The 17704-nt window shown below is 43.6% G+C and overlaps 1 protein-coding gene across 2 annotated transcripts in view; it reads left to right on the top strand.

Annotated features, from left to right (window-relative positions):
- Nucleotides 1-757: 757 nt before the first annotated feature.
- INPP5F (inositol polyphosphate-5-phosphatase F) overlaps nt 758-17704 on the top strand; it is a 102716-nt gene continuing 85769 nt past the window's right edge. Inside the window, exon 1 of one of the 2 annotated variants that reach the window (XM_055247182.2) lies at nt 758-1102. In XM_055247182.2, coding sequence (XP_055103157.2) covers nt 1006-1102 — 97 coding nt within the window. In that variant the 5' untranslated portion in view covers nt 758-1005. The remainder of the gene's footprint in view (nt 1103-17704) is intronic. The other variant, XM_055247191.2, reaches the window with a different exon arrangement.

Below are 17704 nucleotides of genomic sequence, written 5' to 3'. Positions count from 1 at the left end.
CGCTTGCTTCATTAACTGGCTCCATTTGTGAAGTCTTCTCCAATCCGCCTTACTTAATTCGGGACACAGCAGCACCTGTACATTCCTCCCTTCCTCCTCGCTCTTTAGCCCCGTGCTGCTAATGCTTGTGTGTTTTCTATCGTTACATGCTTTCCCTCGTTGATGTGCATTTATTGAATGCCTCCTGTTGTCAAACTTCTAATAGGAAATACGAAAACAGAAGACGCCTCCGCTTGGCTGTGGGCCTGGCTGGGGATGAACCCCTGTAGCCAGGCCCCGGGGTCTCGCCTGGTTTCGGTAGGGGCAGGCAGCGCAGGCCCACGGGGAACGTACCCCGCACCGCCCCGGGAGAGCGGGTGTGGGGCTGGATTCAGGACTTGGCCTGGCTTTAGAGGGCCTGGTGAAGCGTGAGCGCCTCCCAGCACGGAGGGGAGGCCCCAGCGGTGGGCGCCTGTCCGCAAGGCCGCGCGGAAGGAGGCGGTCAGCCCAGCCCGACTCGGTCGAGCTCCCGAGCTGCCACCGGTGACCACGACAGGAAGGCGGGCGCACCGGGGGAGGGGCCTGGGCAAGAGCGGGAGGGGTAGGCGGAAGGACGAGAGGGAGGAGGAAAGACCCGCGGCGAGGAGCTGGGAGGAGACACCCGGGAGAAGGCGGAGGAAAGGGCAGGAAGCGGGAGGGAGCTGAAAGGAGGAGGAGGCTGAGGGGCGGAGCCGGGCTCTCGGGGAGAGGAGCCAGCGGAGGGGGTGGAGCCGGGCCCGGGGCGGAGCCAGGGAAGGGGAGGAGCCGGGGGGAGAGGCCTCTACGGCCGCCGCCGCCGCCGCCGCCGCTCCGGGGCGCGTCCTCCTCCTACCGGTCAGGTCCCCCGGGGCGTTCCCTCTCCCGCTGCTTCTCGGCGCGGTTCCTACCCGGCCGCTCCCCGAGGCGCGGGCTCTGGCCGCCGCGACCGACTAGGACGCCCCGTGCGCCGCCCGCGGGCCGCCGCCTCCCTGGGCGCGCGGGGCCGGCATGGAGCTCTTCCAAGCCAAGGACCACTACATCCTGCAGCAGGGCGAGCGCGCGCTGTGGTGCAGCCGCCGCGACGGCGGCCTCCAGCTCCGGCCCGGTGAGGCTGGCGGTGCGGGAGGGGGGCACCCCGGGCCAGGGCGGGGAGAGGAGGGGGCGCGGTCGGACCCCTCAGCCGGGCGGGAGGAGCCGCCTGCGGGCCTGGCGAGGCGGGGCGGGGCGGGCTGCGAGCGCGCGAGCTGTCATTATTCCCTGACTGGAAGGAGCCTGGCCTTTCTCCGAGGGCAGCGCCGAGCCCCTACCCCAGTGCGGAGCAGAAGGGGCTGGCGACCCTCGTCCCTCCCACCGCGTCTCGCGGCCGCCCTTCGGGCTTAGGGCCCAGGCCGAGGGGAGGGGGTCCCCTCCGGCAGAAAGTTCCAGCAAGGTGCACTTGGCCGTAAAGGCCTCTTCCTCCTTGGAGTGGTTCTTACATGGCTTTCGCCAGAAGTTCTGAGTTCGAATTCCGATCTGGAGCGGTTGCTCCAGTTCCGTCGAGGGCTCTGCTGGACACTCACTCCCTGTTGCCATTCCCGTGTGTTCTTGGTCCCTTATTATTAAAGGTGTGACTTCACTGTGGTTATCTCATAGGCGCTCGGTTCAAAGCCTTTGTCTTTGACTTTAATACCACAGCACAATTAAACTGTATTGTAATGTATAATTTTGAGATTTTTGTGTGACTTGATGTTGTGCGACACAAAATGTATTGTGGGTCCATGTTTGGGTGTCATGTAAGCTGTTCGGAGAGGCTTAAGTCTACAATTAGCTTGCTTTAGGAAAATGTGTGTGCAGTCGTGGTTTAAACAGAGCAATCCCTGCCCTCAGAGCGCTGACAGTCCAGTTTCTTGTAAGATGGGGCTGGGTGGCACCTGCCCCTTTTGGCTTTCCAGTCCTTTCCTCAATCACTCAGAGATTCTTCCACTTTAGGAAAAGTGAGAGGATAGAGTTCTTTAAGGAAGGAGCCAGAGCTTTTCAGACTTACTTGTAATTCTTATGTGCAGTCTAGACAGAAGGGATTACATGATACGAATTGAAAAGGATAAAAGGTTCAGATGAGCTTTTCAGATCACAGCGTGGTACCACTTATAGGATGGTTTTTAAGGATAGGCCCTTTAATATATTATTTCCAGTCCCCACAGCAACCTTACAGGACACGTGTTGGATCCTCTTTTTCAGGTGAGGAGAAAGGAGTGAGAGGTTATTAGTAAGTCGTTCGGGGTCACAGCCTAGAGTTGAGACACTGACACAGGGCAGTTCTGTGACCTCCAGAACACTTTTGGGCAGGCCCCACTGCTTTCTTAGGAAGGCCTACTAGTTGCTTTGCCAGAGCAGTGAAGGATAACTTATTTTTTTTCTCAGGCTCTGTCTATATTTTCTTGCTATTACGTTTTATTTCGTCTTTTCAGAATGGAGGATAAACTCCTTGGCCCAGATAAAGTTCTTGATGATCTTGGGATAGAGTCGTTGTAGATAGGCTAATTTTGGCCAGTCTTCTGTCATTCTCTTCTCTGATTTGACCATTTGCCTGGCTTTCTCCCCTTCCCTCCTTTCACTCCCTCAAATTTGGGTAAGGCTTCAGTACAGCTTGAAGTAAAGCAGATTTCAAAATTCCTAGGTTGTCAAAAGAGTCAACTCCTTGGATTCTAAAAGCTTAGACTATTAGAGCTGGATGGGACTTAAGATCGTCTCCAACTCATCTGACAACAAACTTTTCTACACCCCAGTTTCTTGAACTATAAAGGCTAACCTGCGCCTAGATTCTTGGATGAATGAAGCCATGCAGTTTGGATTACTGTTTGTTCAAAGTCCATGTCAGAAGGCAAATTTAAAACTTTTTGGGGAGGAAAGTAGCTATAGCCTTTGCACTTGAGATTAGCATACTTTTTAGAATATAGCGGGCCACAGACCAAGTAGACCAAGTGTCTAGAGGAAGGAAGAGGCCATGTTTCAGAAGTAACAGCCAGTTTTGATCTTAAGGTGTTCAGGATAGCCAGGGAATAAAGAATCCCATGCACTTGATTTTCCCATAGTTTATCCTGTCCAGGACTGAAGATCCTTTCTAACTAATGGCTATTTAAGAATGGCATTTTAATTGAGTAAGTGCTTTTCAGATCTTTTTCTATATATGGAATCATTTAAAATTCTCTTTATTTTATTGGACTTTTCCCCTCTGCTTTTATGGCAAGTTTTGCTGCTGTTTGTAGTGACAGCATTTAAAATCTTTCATTGTTTCCTACTGGTTATTTAGCTGAATAGATTGCTGACTAAGTCTTTTCTTTTTTGAAAGGGCAGTATTATAAGCTCAAAAAAGCTTGTGGGCATCGTGGGTTTTACATTCGTGGCTATTGAACAACAACCTGAAACAAGAGTTTTCCTTTTTCTAGAGACATCAGAAGGATAAGTAATGATGATATTTAAGATTAAAATACTAATTTATTTAGCCTGGAATGTTTGTTACTGTCAACCCCTTTTCCTACCTAGTTCATTCTATAAGACCCAGCTCAGATGCTACCCCTCATCCTTGGGGCAGAATTATTGGCCACCTTTATTGTGTTTCCAGGCATTTTCTACACTTAGTGGACACTTCAATTCTAACCCTTATGCATCATCATAATAAAAGTTTGCCTACTTCTTCCCCAGTGAGAAGTTACAGTGTGTTCCCCAAGGCAAGGGCTGTATTTACTCCTCATCTTGGTGTCTCTAGGCTTTAGAGTACTTAGGACACAGAAGATGTTTTTGTTTGAGTTGAGCTGAATTAAAGTTAAGTCTAAGTTCTCTCTCAGTAATATCATTGCCTTAAAAATAAGATGTTGTATTATGTTTGTTGCTCTTTTTAGGCCTGTTTTTTCGGGGGAGGGGGAAGGGGCGGGGCAGGCGGTGGACAGAGTCTTGCTCTGTTGCCCAGGCTGGAGTGCGGTGGCGTGATCTCGGCTCACTGCAACCTCCGCCTGCCCGGTTCAAGCGATTCTCCTGTCTCAGACTCCCGAGTAGCTGGGACTACAGCTAATTTTTGTAGTTTTTGATAGAGACAGGGTTTTGCCATGTTGGCCAGGCTGGTCTCAAACCCCTGACCTCAGGTGATCCGCCCACGTCGGCCCCCCAAAGTACTGGGATTACAGGCTTGACCCACTGCGCCCGGCCTCTTTTTAGGGCTGTTTTGAATGTATTTTAATTGGAGTGGAAAATCTCTGTCCATTTGGATGAGGAAATACGAGGAAAGGTACACGTGCACTTGTGTTATATTTCTATCTGATGTAGCATTATCTCATTATCTTTTTTTTCTTTTTGTTTTTTTTCTGAGACGGGGGTCTTGCTCTGTCACCCAGGCTGGAGTGCAGTGGCGTGATCATGGCTTGCTGTAGCCCCTACCTCTCGGGGTCAAGCTATTCCTCCCACCTCAGTCCCCCAGGTAGCTGGGACTACAGTTGTGTGCTACCATGCCTGGCTAATTTTTTTTTTTTTTGGTAGACATGGAGTCTCACTGTATGGCTCAGGCTGATCTTGGCCTCCTGGACTCAAGTGATCCTCCCACCTTGGCCTCCCAAAGTGCTGGAATTACGGGCATGAGCCACCACACTGGGCTTTTAAAATATCTTTTTGGTAGTATTTCTTACTTTTCTCTTTAACATTATTTAAACTTTTTCATTTTTTTTCTCCTAGCTAAAAAACCAAGTTTTTTTTTTTTTTTTTTTGGTGTTTCTAATTTTTTTAAGGGTAGTGAGTAATCTGTATTCATATATAGCACCGTTTTTTGATAGATGCTTATGTCTATTGTAATGACTACCCGAGAAAAATATTTCAATTCTTTTCTTTTCTTTTTTTTCTTTATTTCTTTTTCTTTTTTTTTTTCATTGAGACGGAGTTTTGCTCTTGTTGCCCAGGCTGGAGTGCAATGGTGTGATCTCGGCTCACTGCAACCTCTGCTTCCCAGGTTCAAGCGATTCTCCTGCCTCAGCCTCCTGAGTAGCTGGGATTATAGGCACCTGTCACCACACCTGGCAAGTTTTTGTATTTTTACTAGAGACAGGGTTTTGCCATGTTGGCCAGGCTGGTCTCGAACTCCTGACCTCAGGTGATCCACCTGCCCCGGCCTCCTGAAGTCCTGGGATTACAGGCGTAAGCCACCATGCCCGGCCTGGTTATTTTATTTTTTACAGGGAAAATGATAAAGCACTGTGTAAACATTCAGTAATCTTCTGAGAGTAGAGTCTAATATCTCAGGATAAGAATTGTAATTTAAAGATTGAAGAAGAAATATAATACAATCCACTTTGGGGGAATGCTGATATGGTCTTATCTGTTTGGTCTTAAAATTGCTTCCTCTAGTCCTTGTGGCTTTGTCTGATATGACAGTATTATATAATTTATAGCTGTGTGTAAATTATATAATAATTCACATTCTGTTCTGAGATTGAGCGACCAAGAAGAGATCTCAAAGCATCTGTCATACACATAACATTCATAAACGTATAAACTATATATGGAAAGGTAATACTCTAAGTGATGAATCCCAGTGAACTTTTTTTTTTTTTTTGAGATGGAGTCTCACTCTGTTGCCAGGCTGGAGTGCAGTGGTGTGATCTTGGCTCACTGCAACCTCTGCCTCCCAGGTTCAAGCAATTCTGCTGCCTCAGCCTCCCGAGTAGCTGGTACTACAGGCATGCGCCACCACGCCTGGCTAATTTTTTGTATTTTTAGTAGAGATGGGGTTTCACCATGTTGGCCAGGATGCTCTCAATCTCTTGACCTCGTGATCCGACCGCCTTGGCCTCCCAAAGTGCTGGGATTACAGGCGTGAGCCACCGCGCCAGCCTGAACAATTTTTTGAGGGATACTAGGTATTAGAATTCACAGAAACATTAAAAAATTTTCGTGTTCTTCTTAGAGTTGATTTTTGATAATGAAATTATTTTTACTATATCATATGAGGTCAACTTTTTTGAATGAGAAATCATGATTATGGAATTGAAATCCACCTGGCATTTTTTTTTTGAGGAATCATTTTTGTGAAATGCTTCTGTTTATTTGGAGTTTTGTGGCATTTGGTATTTACTTTTAAAAAAAAAAAAGGATTTTGAACTTTATCTTGTTAAAAAATTATGTTTGTGGCTAGGCATGGTGGCTCATGCCTTTAATCCCAGCACTTTGGAAGGCCGAGATGGATGGATCGCTTGAGGTCAGGAGTTCAAGACCAGCCTGGCCAACATGGTAAAACCCCGTCTCTACTGAAAATACAAAAATTAGCTGGGTGTGGTGGCGGGCGCCTGTAATCCCAACTACTCGGGAGGCTGAGGCACAAGAATCGTTTGAACCTGGGAGGCAGAGGTTGCAGTGAGCTGAGATTGCGCCACTGTATTCCAGCCTGGTCAACAGAGTGAGACTGTCTCAGAAAAAAAAAAATTGTGTTTACTAAAAATTTGCAAATTACCATGACAGAATTTAGTAGGGCACTTTAAATTACATATTAAATGGTTTACAAAATCTTTCTGATCATTTTTGTTGTTGAATAACCAGGTTTTTTCCTAGTATATTTAGTCTTCAGTTTTTATAATGGGTTACTAGTTTTATATCTTGTACTACTTTTTACTCCATATTTTATATTGCTGACAGGCTAACAGTTGGGTTGAATAGATCTGTATGTTTATTTTTATGCATGTACATATTTGTATGACTGTACATTTATTTCCCATTTAACAGTAGAAAAGATTTATCTTTACAAAGTTTTCACCCCACCCATTTTTGGCTTAAATAAAAGAAGACAGGTGGTTTTTTTTTGTTTGTTTTTTTTGTTTGTTTTTTTTTTAAGCGTAGACAGTCTCATTCTGTTGCCTAGGCTGGAGTGTGGTGGCATGATCTTGGCCCACTGCAACCTCGGCCTCCAGGGTTCAAGCGATTCTTGTGCCGCAGCCTCCTGAGTAGCTGGGACTACAGGTGCCTGCCACCATGCCCAGGTAATTTTTTATATTTCTAGTAGAGACAGGGTTTCGCCACGTTGCCCACGCTGGTCTCGAACTTCTGAGCGCAGACGTTCTGCCTGTCTCAGCCTCCCAAAGTGCTAGGATTGCAGGTGTGAGCCACCACTCCTGGCAGGAATACAAAGTCTTTCTAAGGTGACTGACAATTTTTGGAATCAGGTTTTACAGATTGAGGGAGGTTTTTGTGTATATTTTGTTGTCTACATCATCACCTGAGGTTAAGAGTAGCTAATAATAACAGCTTTTATTTCTTGAGCACTTTTCTTTTTTCTTTTTTTTTTTTTGAGATGGAGTTTTCTCCTGTTGCCCAGGCTGGAGTACAATGGCATGATCTTGGCTCACTGCAACCTCTGCCTCCCGGGTTCAAGCAGTTCTCTCTGCCTCAGCCTCCTGAGTAGCTGGGATTACAGGCCACTGCCACCATGCCTGGCTAATTTTTCTATTTTTAGTAGAGACGGGGTTTCACCATATTGGCCAGGTTGGTCTTGAACTCCTGACCTCAGATGATCCGCCTGGCTCGGCCTCACAAAAGTGCTGGGATTACAGGTGTGAGCCACCGCAACTGGCCTGTAATCCCAGCTGCAACTGAGCACTTTTCTGAGCCAGACACTGTTCCATGACCTCTACATGTATTATTTCATTTCATCTCCACAGTAAACCTTGGGAGGAGGGTTTCATTATTATCCTCATTTTACAGATGAGGAAACTGAGGCACAGAGAAGTAATTTGCCCAGGTTCACAGAGGGAGAGCCATGCTCTAACCCAGTGTTTGACTCTAAAACCAGGTTTTCCTCAGTATTGACAAAAATGTTTTATGAACCTTTCTACCTTCTTGACTATAAAGTGATAGGATTTATATTTTCATGGGTAATAGCTGAAATGTATCTTTAGCTATCCTAAGCATTATAGTGCAGCCTATATAGAGAATTAAATAGCCTCTCAAACGTCAAAGCAAGCACACTGAGGAAGGATCTATGTTGAAAGAAAAGGCTAATAAGGTGATAACTGGTTTGTTTACCCTATGCCTGCACTAACTTTCTTGCAAAATTCATATAGTTACAGGGAATGTTGTTATGTAATGAATTGACTAGTAGTAGTTTTTCCAGCTACGGTCAGTTGATCAGGTTTCTCTTCTTAAGTGTTTGGAACATCTGCAGTTTGGGAAGGGAATAGATACAGGGGAGATCTTTGAGCAGAAACATTGATATGTGTACTCATTGGGAACTATTTCCTCCAGTGATGAGCAACCTGAAGCCTTTCTCAGTGTAGCTTTTCAAGAGTCCTAGATCCAATTTCATAGACATCCTTTCAGAGCATGCACAGCAGAGGTGAAATGGAGGAGAAGCGTGTAGGGCAAAACTACCTTCAAAGAAGGGAGAACCTTTGTAGAATCACTGGTTCCTAGACACTTGTGTTTTCGCCAGGCCCTGACCAGCAGAGGCCAGGACTTGCCAAAGGCATGCTTTAGAGGAGAGGTAGTATCAAGTTTTTTTAGAGTAGATCGTGAAGCTGCCAGAAACTAAGGTGCACTGACAGCTTGGTCTTTGGGGAACCTGGCTGCATTGGTTCAGGTCCCCGCGTGTCCCACTTGCCTGGTCTAAACACCCCCCCGGCATGGAGAAAGAGGACGAGACTCATTGCTGGATCCCTAGCACCTGGCCCATAGCAGGTTTTCTGTGAGAGTTATATTGAATGAATTGAAATAATTCTAGTCCCTGGTCTACCTTCTATAGTTTAAACAGCAAAGGGGTTGTAGGGAAGTTTAAAGGGAGAATATAACCCAAATGTCCAACAATGATAGACTGGATTAAGAAAATGTGGCACATATACACCATGGAATACTACGCAGCCATAAAAAATGATGAGTTCATGTCCTTTGTAGGGACATGGATGAAGCTGGAAACCATCATTCTCAGCAAACTATCACAAGGACAAAAAACCAAACACCGCATGTTCTCACTCAGGTGGGAATTGAACAGTGAGAACACATGGACACAGGAAGGGGAACATCACACACCGGGGACTGTTGTGGGGTGGGGGGAGGGGGGAGGGATAGCATTAGGAGATATTCCTAATGCTAAATGACAAGTTAATGGGTGCAGCACACCAACATGGCACATGTATACATATGTAACAAACCTGCACGTTGTGCACATGTACCCTAAAACTTAAAGTATAAAAGAAAAAAAGAACAGAAGACTAGAACACACTGCCTCTCTTGCCACCTAAAAAAGTCATGCAAATTTCTCACTCATTTTATTCAGTGAAGCAGGAATCTCACTCTTAAGCCTGTGGAATTCATTAAATTTGTTTTCTTTCTGATCAAAAATAAATGGGACCCACAGGCATCTTTGTTTTTTCCAAACTGGCCCTTATGCAGAGAAGGTTGTTGTTGCTAATTTTAGTCCTTGTGATTTATGATGGAATTTGTTCATGTATTTGCAGATAATACTGGACTACTGGAAAATCAAACTAGTTTGATCAAACTAGTTTGGGGTATAGCCCAACACATTGCCAACACATGTTTCTTGGGTGATGCATTATGAATGCATTATCCAAGGATTTATCTAATCTTTGTTTCAGGTGGTTGTTACTCTCAGGTTCTTAAGGTAATGAGTTTGGAAAGTTGTAATTTAAGCTGTACTTCCTTTTTCATTCCCAAACCATGACTTTTCTTTTTTTTAAATAATAGAGACGGGGTCTCACTATGTTGGCCAGGTTAGTCTTGAACTCCTGGCCTCAAGCAGTCCTCCTGCCTCAACCTCCCAAAGTTCTCAGATTACAGGCATGAGCCACTGCACCCAATAGCAGAATCGGTCTGCTATTGATTCAATACATTCTCAGAATCATAGTCCAACCTTGTTTTGGCATGGTTTTATAGGGAATTAAATGCATTAGATCTTTACAAGCTGTGTTACTATGTCTCTCTGTGTCTTTTTGTAAACGGTTCTTTTCCTGTTAAAATACATTTTAAAACATAACCTTTAAAAATCTACCTTTGCAAACAGAAGTTTGAGAAGTAGCAGCAATGTCACAGAGCCTTTAGTCAATCTAAGTCCTTAGCTGATGTAAGTCATAATCATTATGTGTCAGCTGCCCATAATTGAGCTGAGGAGAACATTTGAATCAGTATGTTTAACAACATAGGGAACTAATAATTGTTAAAGGTTATCAGTAGCTATTGATAATACATTAAGTGATAATGTATAAATAATGTTTTTAAAGTGAAGATAAACACTGAACATTCAGCATTACAGTACCTTCACGAGACATACTGGTAGTATCTTAATTAAATCACATGTTTTTAGGATGACTCATTTTCTGGTTGGAGACTCTTAAGGGATCTGCTTTCATTCACAAAATAGCATCCACACATTCTTTCTTTGGTAAGTCTGAAATACAGGTTGATTTTAGGTCAGTGTTCCCTGATTTTTTTTTCTTTTAAGTTATTTTATTTTAATTTCAGGTTCCTTCAAGTTTACCCTTGCATTTTTTTAACTTGATAGTGGGATACTTTAAAATACTAAGCCAATTTTCTTTATGAATCTCATTCTTTGAAACAGCTTTTCACTTTGAAGTTAACACTGAATTTCAAATTTCACCATTTCTGCAATGTCAATATGTACGATTTGAAGCAGTTATCTAACTGAAATGTTAGGAAATTTAAAACATGTCATAATGCTTTCAATTTTAGTAATTTGCAGGTATAATATTGATGTTTCACAGTGTCATTATACATTGTTTTTATACCAGATATAAACATTCTCTTATTTCCAGCTTAAAGAATGTCCCTTCCCCCAGGAGCAACTGTGGTGGGTGGACCCGGGAGTTCAGCAGAGTAACAGTTAGTCTCTTCTAGGCAGGGACTTCCAGAATTCATCTGTGTAGCTGTGTCATTTACTCCCATTTGCACCTTCCAAATACTTTTCTTGAAGAAACAGCCCTCACCCCTCAACATCTAACTAATTTACTATTATATTTATTTCTCCTAACAAATTACATCGCCTAAAATTCTGTGGGCTGGGCGCAGTGGTTCATGTCTGTAATCCCAGCCACTTTGGGAGGCTGAGGTGGGCAGATCACTTGAGGTCAGGAGTTTGAGACCTGCCTGGCCAACATGGTGAAACCTTGTCTCTACTGAAAATACAAAAATTAGTCCGGTGTGGTGGTGAGCGCCTGTAATCCCAGCTTCTCTGTTAATAGGTCTAAAATGAGGAAAGGAAAATACCAATTCTTAGCTCATCTGTGCTTTGATTTAGCTCTCAAAATCCTGTTTTTGAAAGTGATATCAAAAGACAGTTTTGGGGACAGCAAAAGGGGAGGGGTATATCTCAACACATTGCCGTGTTTCTTGGGTGTTGCATTCATAATGCATAGGATTTATCTAATCTTTGTTTGAGGTGGTTGTTACTTTCAGTTCTTAAGGTAATGAGTTTGGAAAGTTGTAAGTTAAGCTGTACTTCCTTTTTCATTCCCAAACCATGACTTTTCTCTTTTTTAAATAGTAGAGACGGGGTCTCACTATGTTGGCCAGGTTAGTCTTGAACTCCTGGCCTCAAGCAGTCCTCCTGCCTCCACCTCCCAAAGTTCTTGGATTACAGGCATGAGCCACTGCACCCAGCCCAAAGCATGACTTTTAAATGCATAGTTTTCCTGTACTGGTATTAAGTGGTATACAGTTAAGTCTATACCTTTCATAGTTGTATTCATTTCCGTCAGGTCCTCCTAGACTGAAATGTCCTAGTTACATTGTGGGACCTTTCATGAAAGTCCTTTTGTTTAGTTGTCCTCTGTTCCTTTTTGAGTTGCTTTGGGTCTTTTCTTGGGATGTGACAGTTAGGACTTTATGCTTCATATAGAGAATCAACAATTTTGTGTTTGGATATTGTAGAGTTTAAGAACCAATTTCTAATTTCCTTCATGATGATCAAAACTTTGTGGCCATCTTGCTGTGCTGTAATTAGATCCCTTTTTAAATATGTCTAGAAATTTTTAATTTTTTTAGAGACAGGGTCTTGCTCTGTCACCCAGGCTGGAATGTGGGATAGCTCACTGCAGCCTCGATCTCCTGGGCTCAGGTGATCCTCCTGCCTCAGCCTCCTGAGTAGCTAGGATTACAGGTGGGCACCACCACACCTGGCTAATTTTTTAAAAAAATTTTTTATAGAGACAGAGTCTTGCTATGTTGTCCAGGCTGGTCTCAAACCCCTGGGCTCAAGTGATCCTCCTCTCTGGGCCCCCCAAAGTGCTGGAATTACAGACATGAGCCACTGTGCCTGGCCTGGAAATTAAGTTTCTTTTCTAGGTGGTATCTCTAATCTTTTAAATATTCTTGTGGTTACTTTTTGAAGTGTATTTCCTGCTGCTAGTTTAGACCAGCTTTTATGCCACCTCCCTATGAGATCTTTATGCAGTTTATATTACTTTATTACGTGAGAGTTTAAAGTTGTATGTGCTACAGGCATCATCTTTCAGTCAGACTGATAAGACCAAGTTACTAATACAGGTCCTTCCCAGTGACCTGTGATCATTTAGACCAGTGATTCTCAAGCTGGCTCACCAGGGGGAGATTTAAAGAATACCTGTTCCAGGGCCCCTCCCTAACCAATTGAGACCATCTCTGATGCTCAGGGATTAGTGTTATAAAGCTCCTAGATGATGATAATGAGCAGCCAGCACTGATAACCACTGAGTTAGATTGAAGACTGGGAAATCACCAGCTGCTAGAACTTCTAAATTGGATTAGTTCTTTAGCTTGTGGAATGCTGGAGAATAATTACCATTAGAGAGTTCAAGGAAATGTGTATCAAACTTTGCATTTATAAGATAGCACCTGAATCAAATTATTCCTTAACCTGTTTTCTTGGCCTGATTAAATTCTGAGAATTGAAGCATAAATAAGCTAACAATTGGAACTTTTAGTTTCTCATTCTAAAACCCTTTTCCTTATCTGTTTGATTTTGTGTTGGTGATTGTCTTTTTAGAGCAGTAATATCCTTTGTCTTTAGCAGGGAATGAAATATGGGTCTGATTATTTATGCATACCCTGATACCTTTTTTTTTCTTTAAGACACAGTGAAAGTGCCTGTAGGCTTCAGCAGCTGTGCTTTAAAACCCAGGCTTGTTCTTGGGCTGAGGGAGTGCCTTCATTCTTCCATCTTGGAATGAGTGACTCATGCTCTGTGCAGGCACACAGTACTTAATCACTTGTTTTCTGTGTACCAGGAAGAGGAGGGCATATGAAAATAGAAGCCATGAACTGCCAAATGGATCTGAAATAAGAGTGGAAATGTTGACCTGATGGGTCAAGCAATTGAGCTTATTGCAAATATTTATGACTGGGTGTATGTTACATTATTACTTCACTAAAATTTGGCATTATTTCAAAAATGCTATACTTTTGTAATTTGTAAGCAACTCTTTTCCTAATAGATAACGTTGATGATCTTAAATTTTACAATTTATTTGTGAATTTTAAATGTTTGTTTTTTTGAATTTGTATGCCACATTAGAGTATACCTTCTGAAGGAAAGATTAGAAAACAATGCATTTGTTGGATTAGATCAGTTACATGGTTATTCTTTGCAGAAGGATAGTATGAGCCCACTGGCCATTTTCTCTGCCATTCTAGTGCCTTTTGCCCCCAGAGTAGCCATTAATATGGTCAGTAGGATATCTACTACTAAGGGCATTTGCTGCATATGCCTGGACTAATACTGTCTACACATGTCCTCTGTACAGACAGACTCTTTAATGCCAACTTGTTTTATTTCTTTAGTGAAGAGCCACAGATTTTAAATACACGCACACACACACACACACTTTGAAGTGTCAGCTGTATGCCAGGCACTATACCAGGCAGCAAAGTCAGAGCAGCTCGACACGACACAACAGTCTCCCTTCTTGTGTCAGTTACAGTTCCTGCTTCAGGCCTTCCTCTGTTGTCTTGTGTCTCTTATCTCTATATTAGTATGAGAAGTTTTGTGTACCTGCTAGAGTTTTCAAGATAATATAAAAATTTCAAGATAATTTAAATTGCCCAGGTGGCTCATGCCTGTAATCCCAGCATTTTGGGAGGCTGACGTGGGAGGATCACTTGAGTCCAGGAGTTTGAGACCAGCCTGGGCAATATAGATAGACCTTATCTCTACTAAAAAAAAAAAAAAAAAAAAAAAAAAAATTAGCTAGGCATCATGGCGTGTGCCTGTATTCCCAGCTACTTGGGAAGCTGAGGTGAGAGGATTGATTGAGTCCAGGAGTTGGAGGCTGCAGTGAGTTATGATCAAGCTACTGCACTTCAGTCTGGGTAGCAGAGTGAGACCTTGTCTCAAGGGGAAAAAAAAATTGCCCAGAAGTTTTAGGTGAGTCTTTCATTTTGAGAAACCATATTCTCATCATGTATTATATTTATTGAAAGATAAATGCTTTTATTATTAAAAGCACCTGAAATTAAAAATCCAAGCTCATTCCTGGTTTGTATAAAAGAAGAAAATAAATGCATAAATAAAAGTGCCTGCATAGCAAAGACTGATATTTTGGGGCTAACTTCAAAAACAATAAAAACTTAAGATGGTATTCTTATTACACATCAGTGAAAATAAGCAATTGGTAGGAAAAATTTATTTTTATTATTTGATGCCTATTTTTTAAATTTTGTTCAATAACTATTGAATGAGTGCCTGTTATGCTGGACTGCAGGTATATAGTGGTAAACTATAAATAGCCATAGAACTAAATAAACTGATGGAGGGATTCAGACTTAATAGTCTGTCTGTATTTATTTCTTTATTTTTTTTGAGATAGAGTCTTAATTTGCCACCCAGGCTGGAGTGCAGTGGGTGGCATGGGTGATCATGGGTCACTGCATCCTTGACCTCCTGGGCTCAGGTGATCCTCCCACTTTAGCCTGCTAGGTGGCTGGAACTACAGGTGCCTGGCTAATTTTTTGTATTTTTTGTAGAGATGGTGTTTTGCCATGTTGCCCAGACTGGTCTTGAATTCCTGGGCTCAAGCAATCTGCCAGTCTCAGCCTCCCGAAGTGTTGGTTTACAGGTGTAAGCTACCACACACAGCCAGTAGTCTGTCTTTTCATTGGTTAGTTGAAACTGTTTACATTTATTGTAACTATAAATGTATTAGAAGTTATTTCTACCTTATATTTATGTTTTCCATTTATTATGCTTTTCTTAATTTTTATTGCTCCTGCCATTTTCCCCCTATTTTCTATTGGATAACTGAAATTTTGTCAGGTATTGTTGCTCATTAAAATTTACACTTTCTATTTATATTCTTCTCTAGTTTCCCCAGCCTTAGGACCTCGTACTTATTCACATATGGAACTGGAGTTTACCAGTATCCATGTCTTTCCCAAGCATGTTTTTACCTCCCTTGAGATTCTGCCTTTTCTAGATTCTCCCTCTCTCCTGTGTATATAGCGGGTGTGGGGGCAGGGCAGGAAGTCAGCAGTCATGCTCGATTTACCATTTGGACCAGAATTTGGTTGTTGGGACTGAATGCTGGATGCCCAGTTTTATGCTGTATCAGAGCTGCAGGTCAATGTTTCCCATTCTGAGAAAATAGAATTCTGGGGCATATCTAGGCATTAAGATATTTCCGTGAAGCATTTCTTACACTGAGAAGGCTTTCAGGAATTATGGTCCTACCATGAGGCTTAATAATTGAAAAACATATTGAAGTTGGATTTTTTCTTTCATACTTTTTTCTTTTTTTTTGAGATGGAGTTTCGTTCTTTCGCCCAGGCTGAAGTGCAGTGGTGCCATCTCAGCTCACTGCAACCTCCCCCTTCCGGTTTCAAGTGATTCTCCTGCCTTAGCCTTCTGAGTAGCTGGGATTACAGGCACCTGCCACCACGCCCAGCTAATTTTTGTGTTTTTAGTAGAGACAGGGTTTCACCATGTTGGCCAGGCTGGTCTCAAACTCCTGACCTCATCATCTGCCTGCCTTGGCCTCCCAAAGTGCTGGGATTACAGGCGTGAGCCCCTGTGCCCAGCCCCATACTTTTTTCTTTTAAGCCATATGAAGACCCTTAAAAAAATTATGGAGAGGTTACTGAATGGTAGGAGCCTGGAATTTTAAATACATACACATTTCTCAACTTGATGTGAAAGTTGCTAACATTTGTTATGTGACAGATGCTGGGCACTTTTCATATAATCCTCATGAAAACCTGGGACTACAGGTGTCCGGCTAAGTTAGATGGAATTCTGTTTACAAAGGAGGAAACTGAAGCTGAGAGGGGTTCAGAGACTGTAGTAGAGCTAGGATTCTTCACCCAGGACACCAAATGCAGACTACATCTACAGCACATCCAAGTAGCTGAATTCTGTCCAGCTTTCCAGTTCTACAGTCAGCCCCAGGTCACCCTTGCACATTCTTTCCTGTCACCTGGCTCTCTGGCTTCAGGCCCCTTCATGTTCATCCTCTACAGAGTTGTCCTATGTTCTATCTCAAATCCAAATCTGCCCTGCTGGAGGAAGCGGCTCCTGAATTTACTACCTGTTGTTCCGCTGAGTGGGTTCCTGTTTAGTTCTTCAGCCTCATTCTTCCTGCTCCCTGTCTTATTCTGCATGGCCAGTAGTACCAAACTATTTAGAGTCTTCTTTGCCTTCAGTAGACATCTGAGTGTCTGTTGTGTGTTAAGCAGCCTGTTGGAGGCCAACAACAGCTTTTTATTTTTATTTATTTATTTTTATTTGAGGTGTAGTTTTGCTCTTATCACCCAGGCTGGAGTGCAGTGGCGTGATCTTGGCTCATTGCAACCTACACCTCCTGGGCTCAAGCCGTTCTCCTGCCTCAGCCTCCCAAGTAGCTGGGATTACAGGTGCTTACCACCAGGCCTGGCTAATTTTTGTATTTTTAGTAGAGACAGGGTTTCACCATGTTGGCCAGGTTGGTCTCAAATTCCTGACCTCAGGTGATCCACCCACCTCGGCCTCCCAAAGTGCTGGAATTACAGGCGTGAGCCGCCGTGCCTGGCCATTATTTATTTTTTTTGAGATGGAGTCGCACTCTGTTGCCTAGGCTGGAGTGCATTAGTCAGATCTCAGCTCACTGCAACCTCCGCCTCCCAGGTTCAAGCGATTCTCCCGCCTGGGGCTCCCAAGTAGCTGGGATTACAGGTGTTTGCCACCACGCCCGGCTAATTTTTGTATTTTTAGTAGAGATGGGGTTTTACCATGTTGGCCAGGCTGGTCTTGAATTCCTGACCTCAAGTTCTTCAGCCTCATTCTGGTCTCCCAAAGTGCTGGGTTTACAGGCATGAGCCACCGCGCCCGGCCCGACAACAGCTTTTTATTTGTTATTTTACTTATTTATTTATTTTGAGACGGAGTCTCGCTCTGTTGTCCAGGCTGGAGTGCAGTGGCGCCATCTCAGCTCACTACAACCTCTGCCTCCCGGGTTCAAGCAATTCTCTGCTTCAGTTTCTCGAGTAGCTGGGATTACAGGCACTCGCCACCATGCCCGGTTAATTTTTTTTGTATTTTTAATAGAGACAGGGTTTCACCATCTTGGCCAGGCTGGTCTTGAACTCCTGACATCGTGATCCACCTGCCTTGGCCTCCCAAAGTGCTGGGATTACAGGCATGAGCCACTGCGCCTTGCCAGACAACAGCTTTTTAAATGATCCAGATGGTGAAGGTGTTGGCCCTGGGCAAGGATAGTAGCAGTAG

Source organism: Symphalangus syndactylus, chromosome 2 (assembly GCF_028878055.3).
Source record: "Symphalangus syndactylus isolate Jambi chromosome 2, NHGRI_mSymSyn1-v2.1_pri, whole genome shotgun sequence".
Classification (NCBI taxonomy): domain Eukaryota; kingdom Metazoa; phylum Chordata; class Mammalia; order Primates; family Hylobatidae; genus Symphalangus; species Symphalangus syndactylus.
Note: the sequence above shows the minus strand (reverse complement) of the source record. Positions and strands in the feature narration are given on the sequence as shown.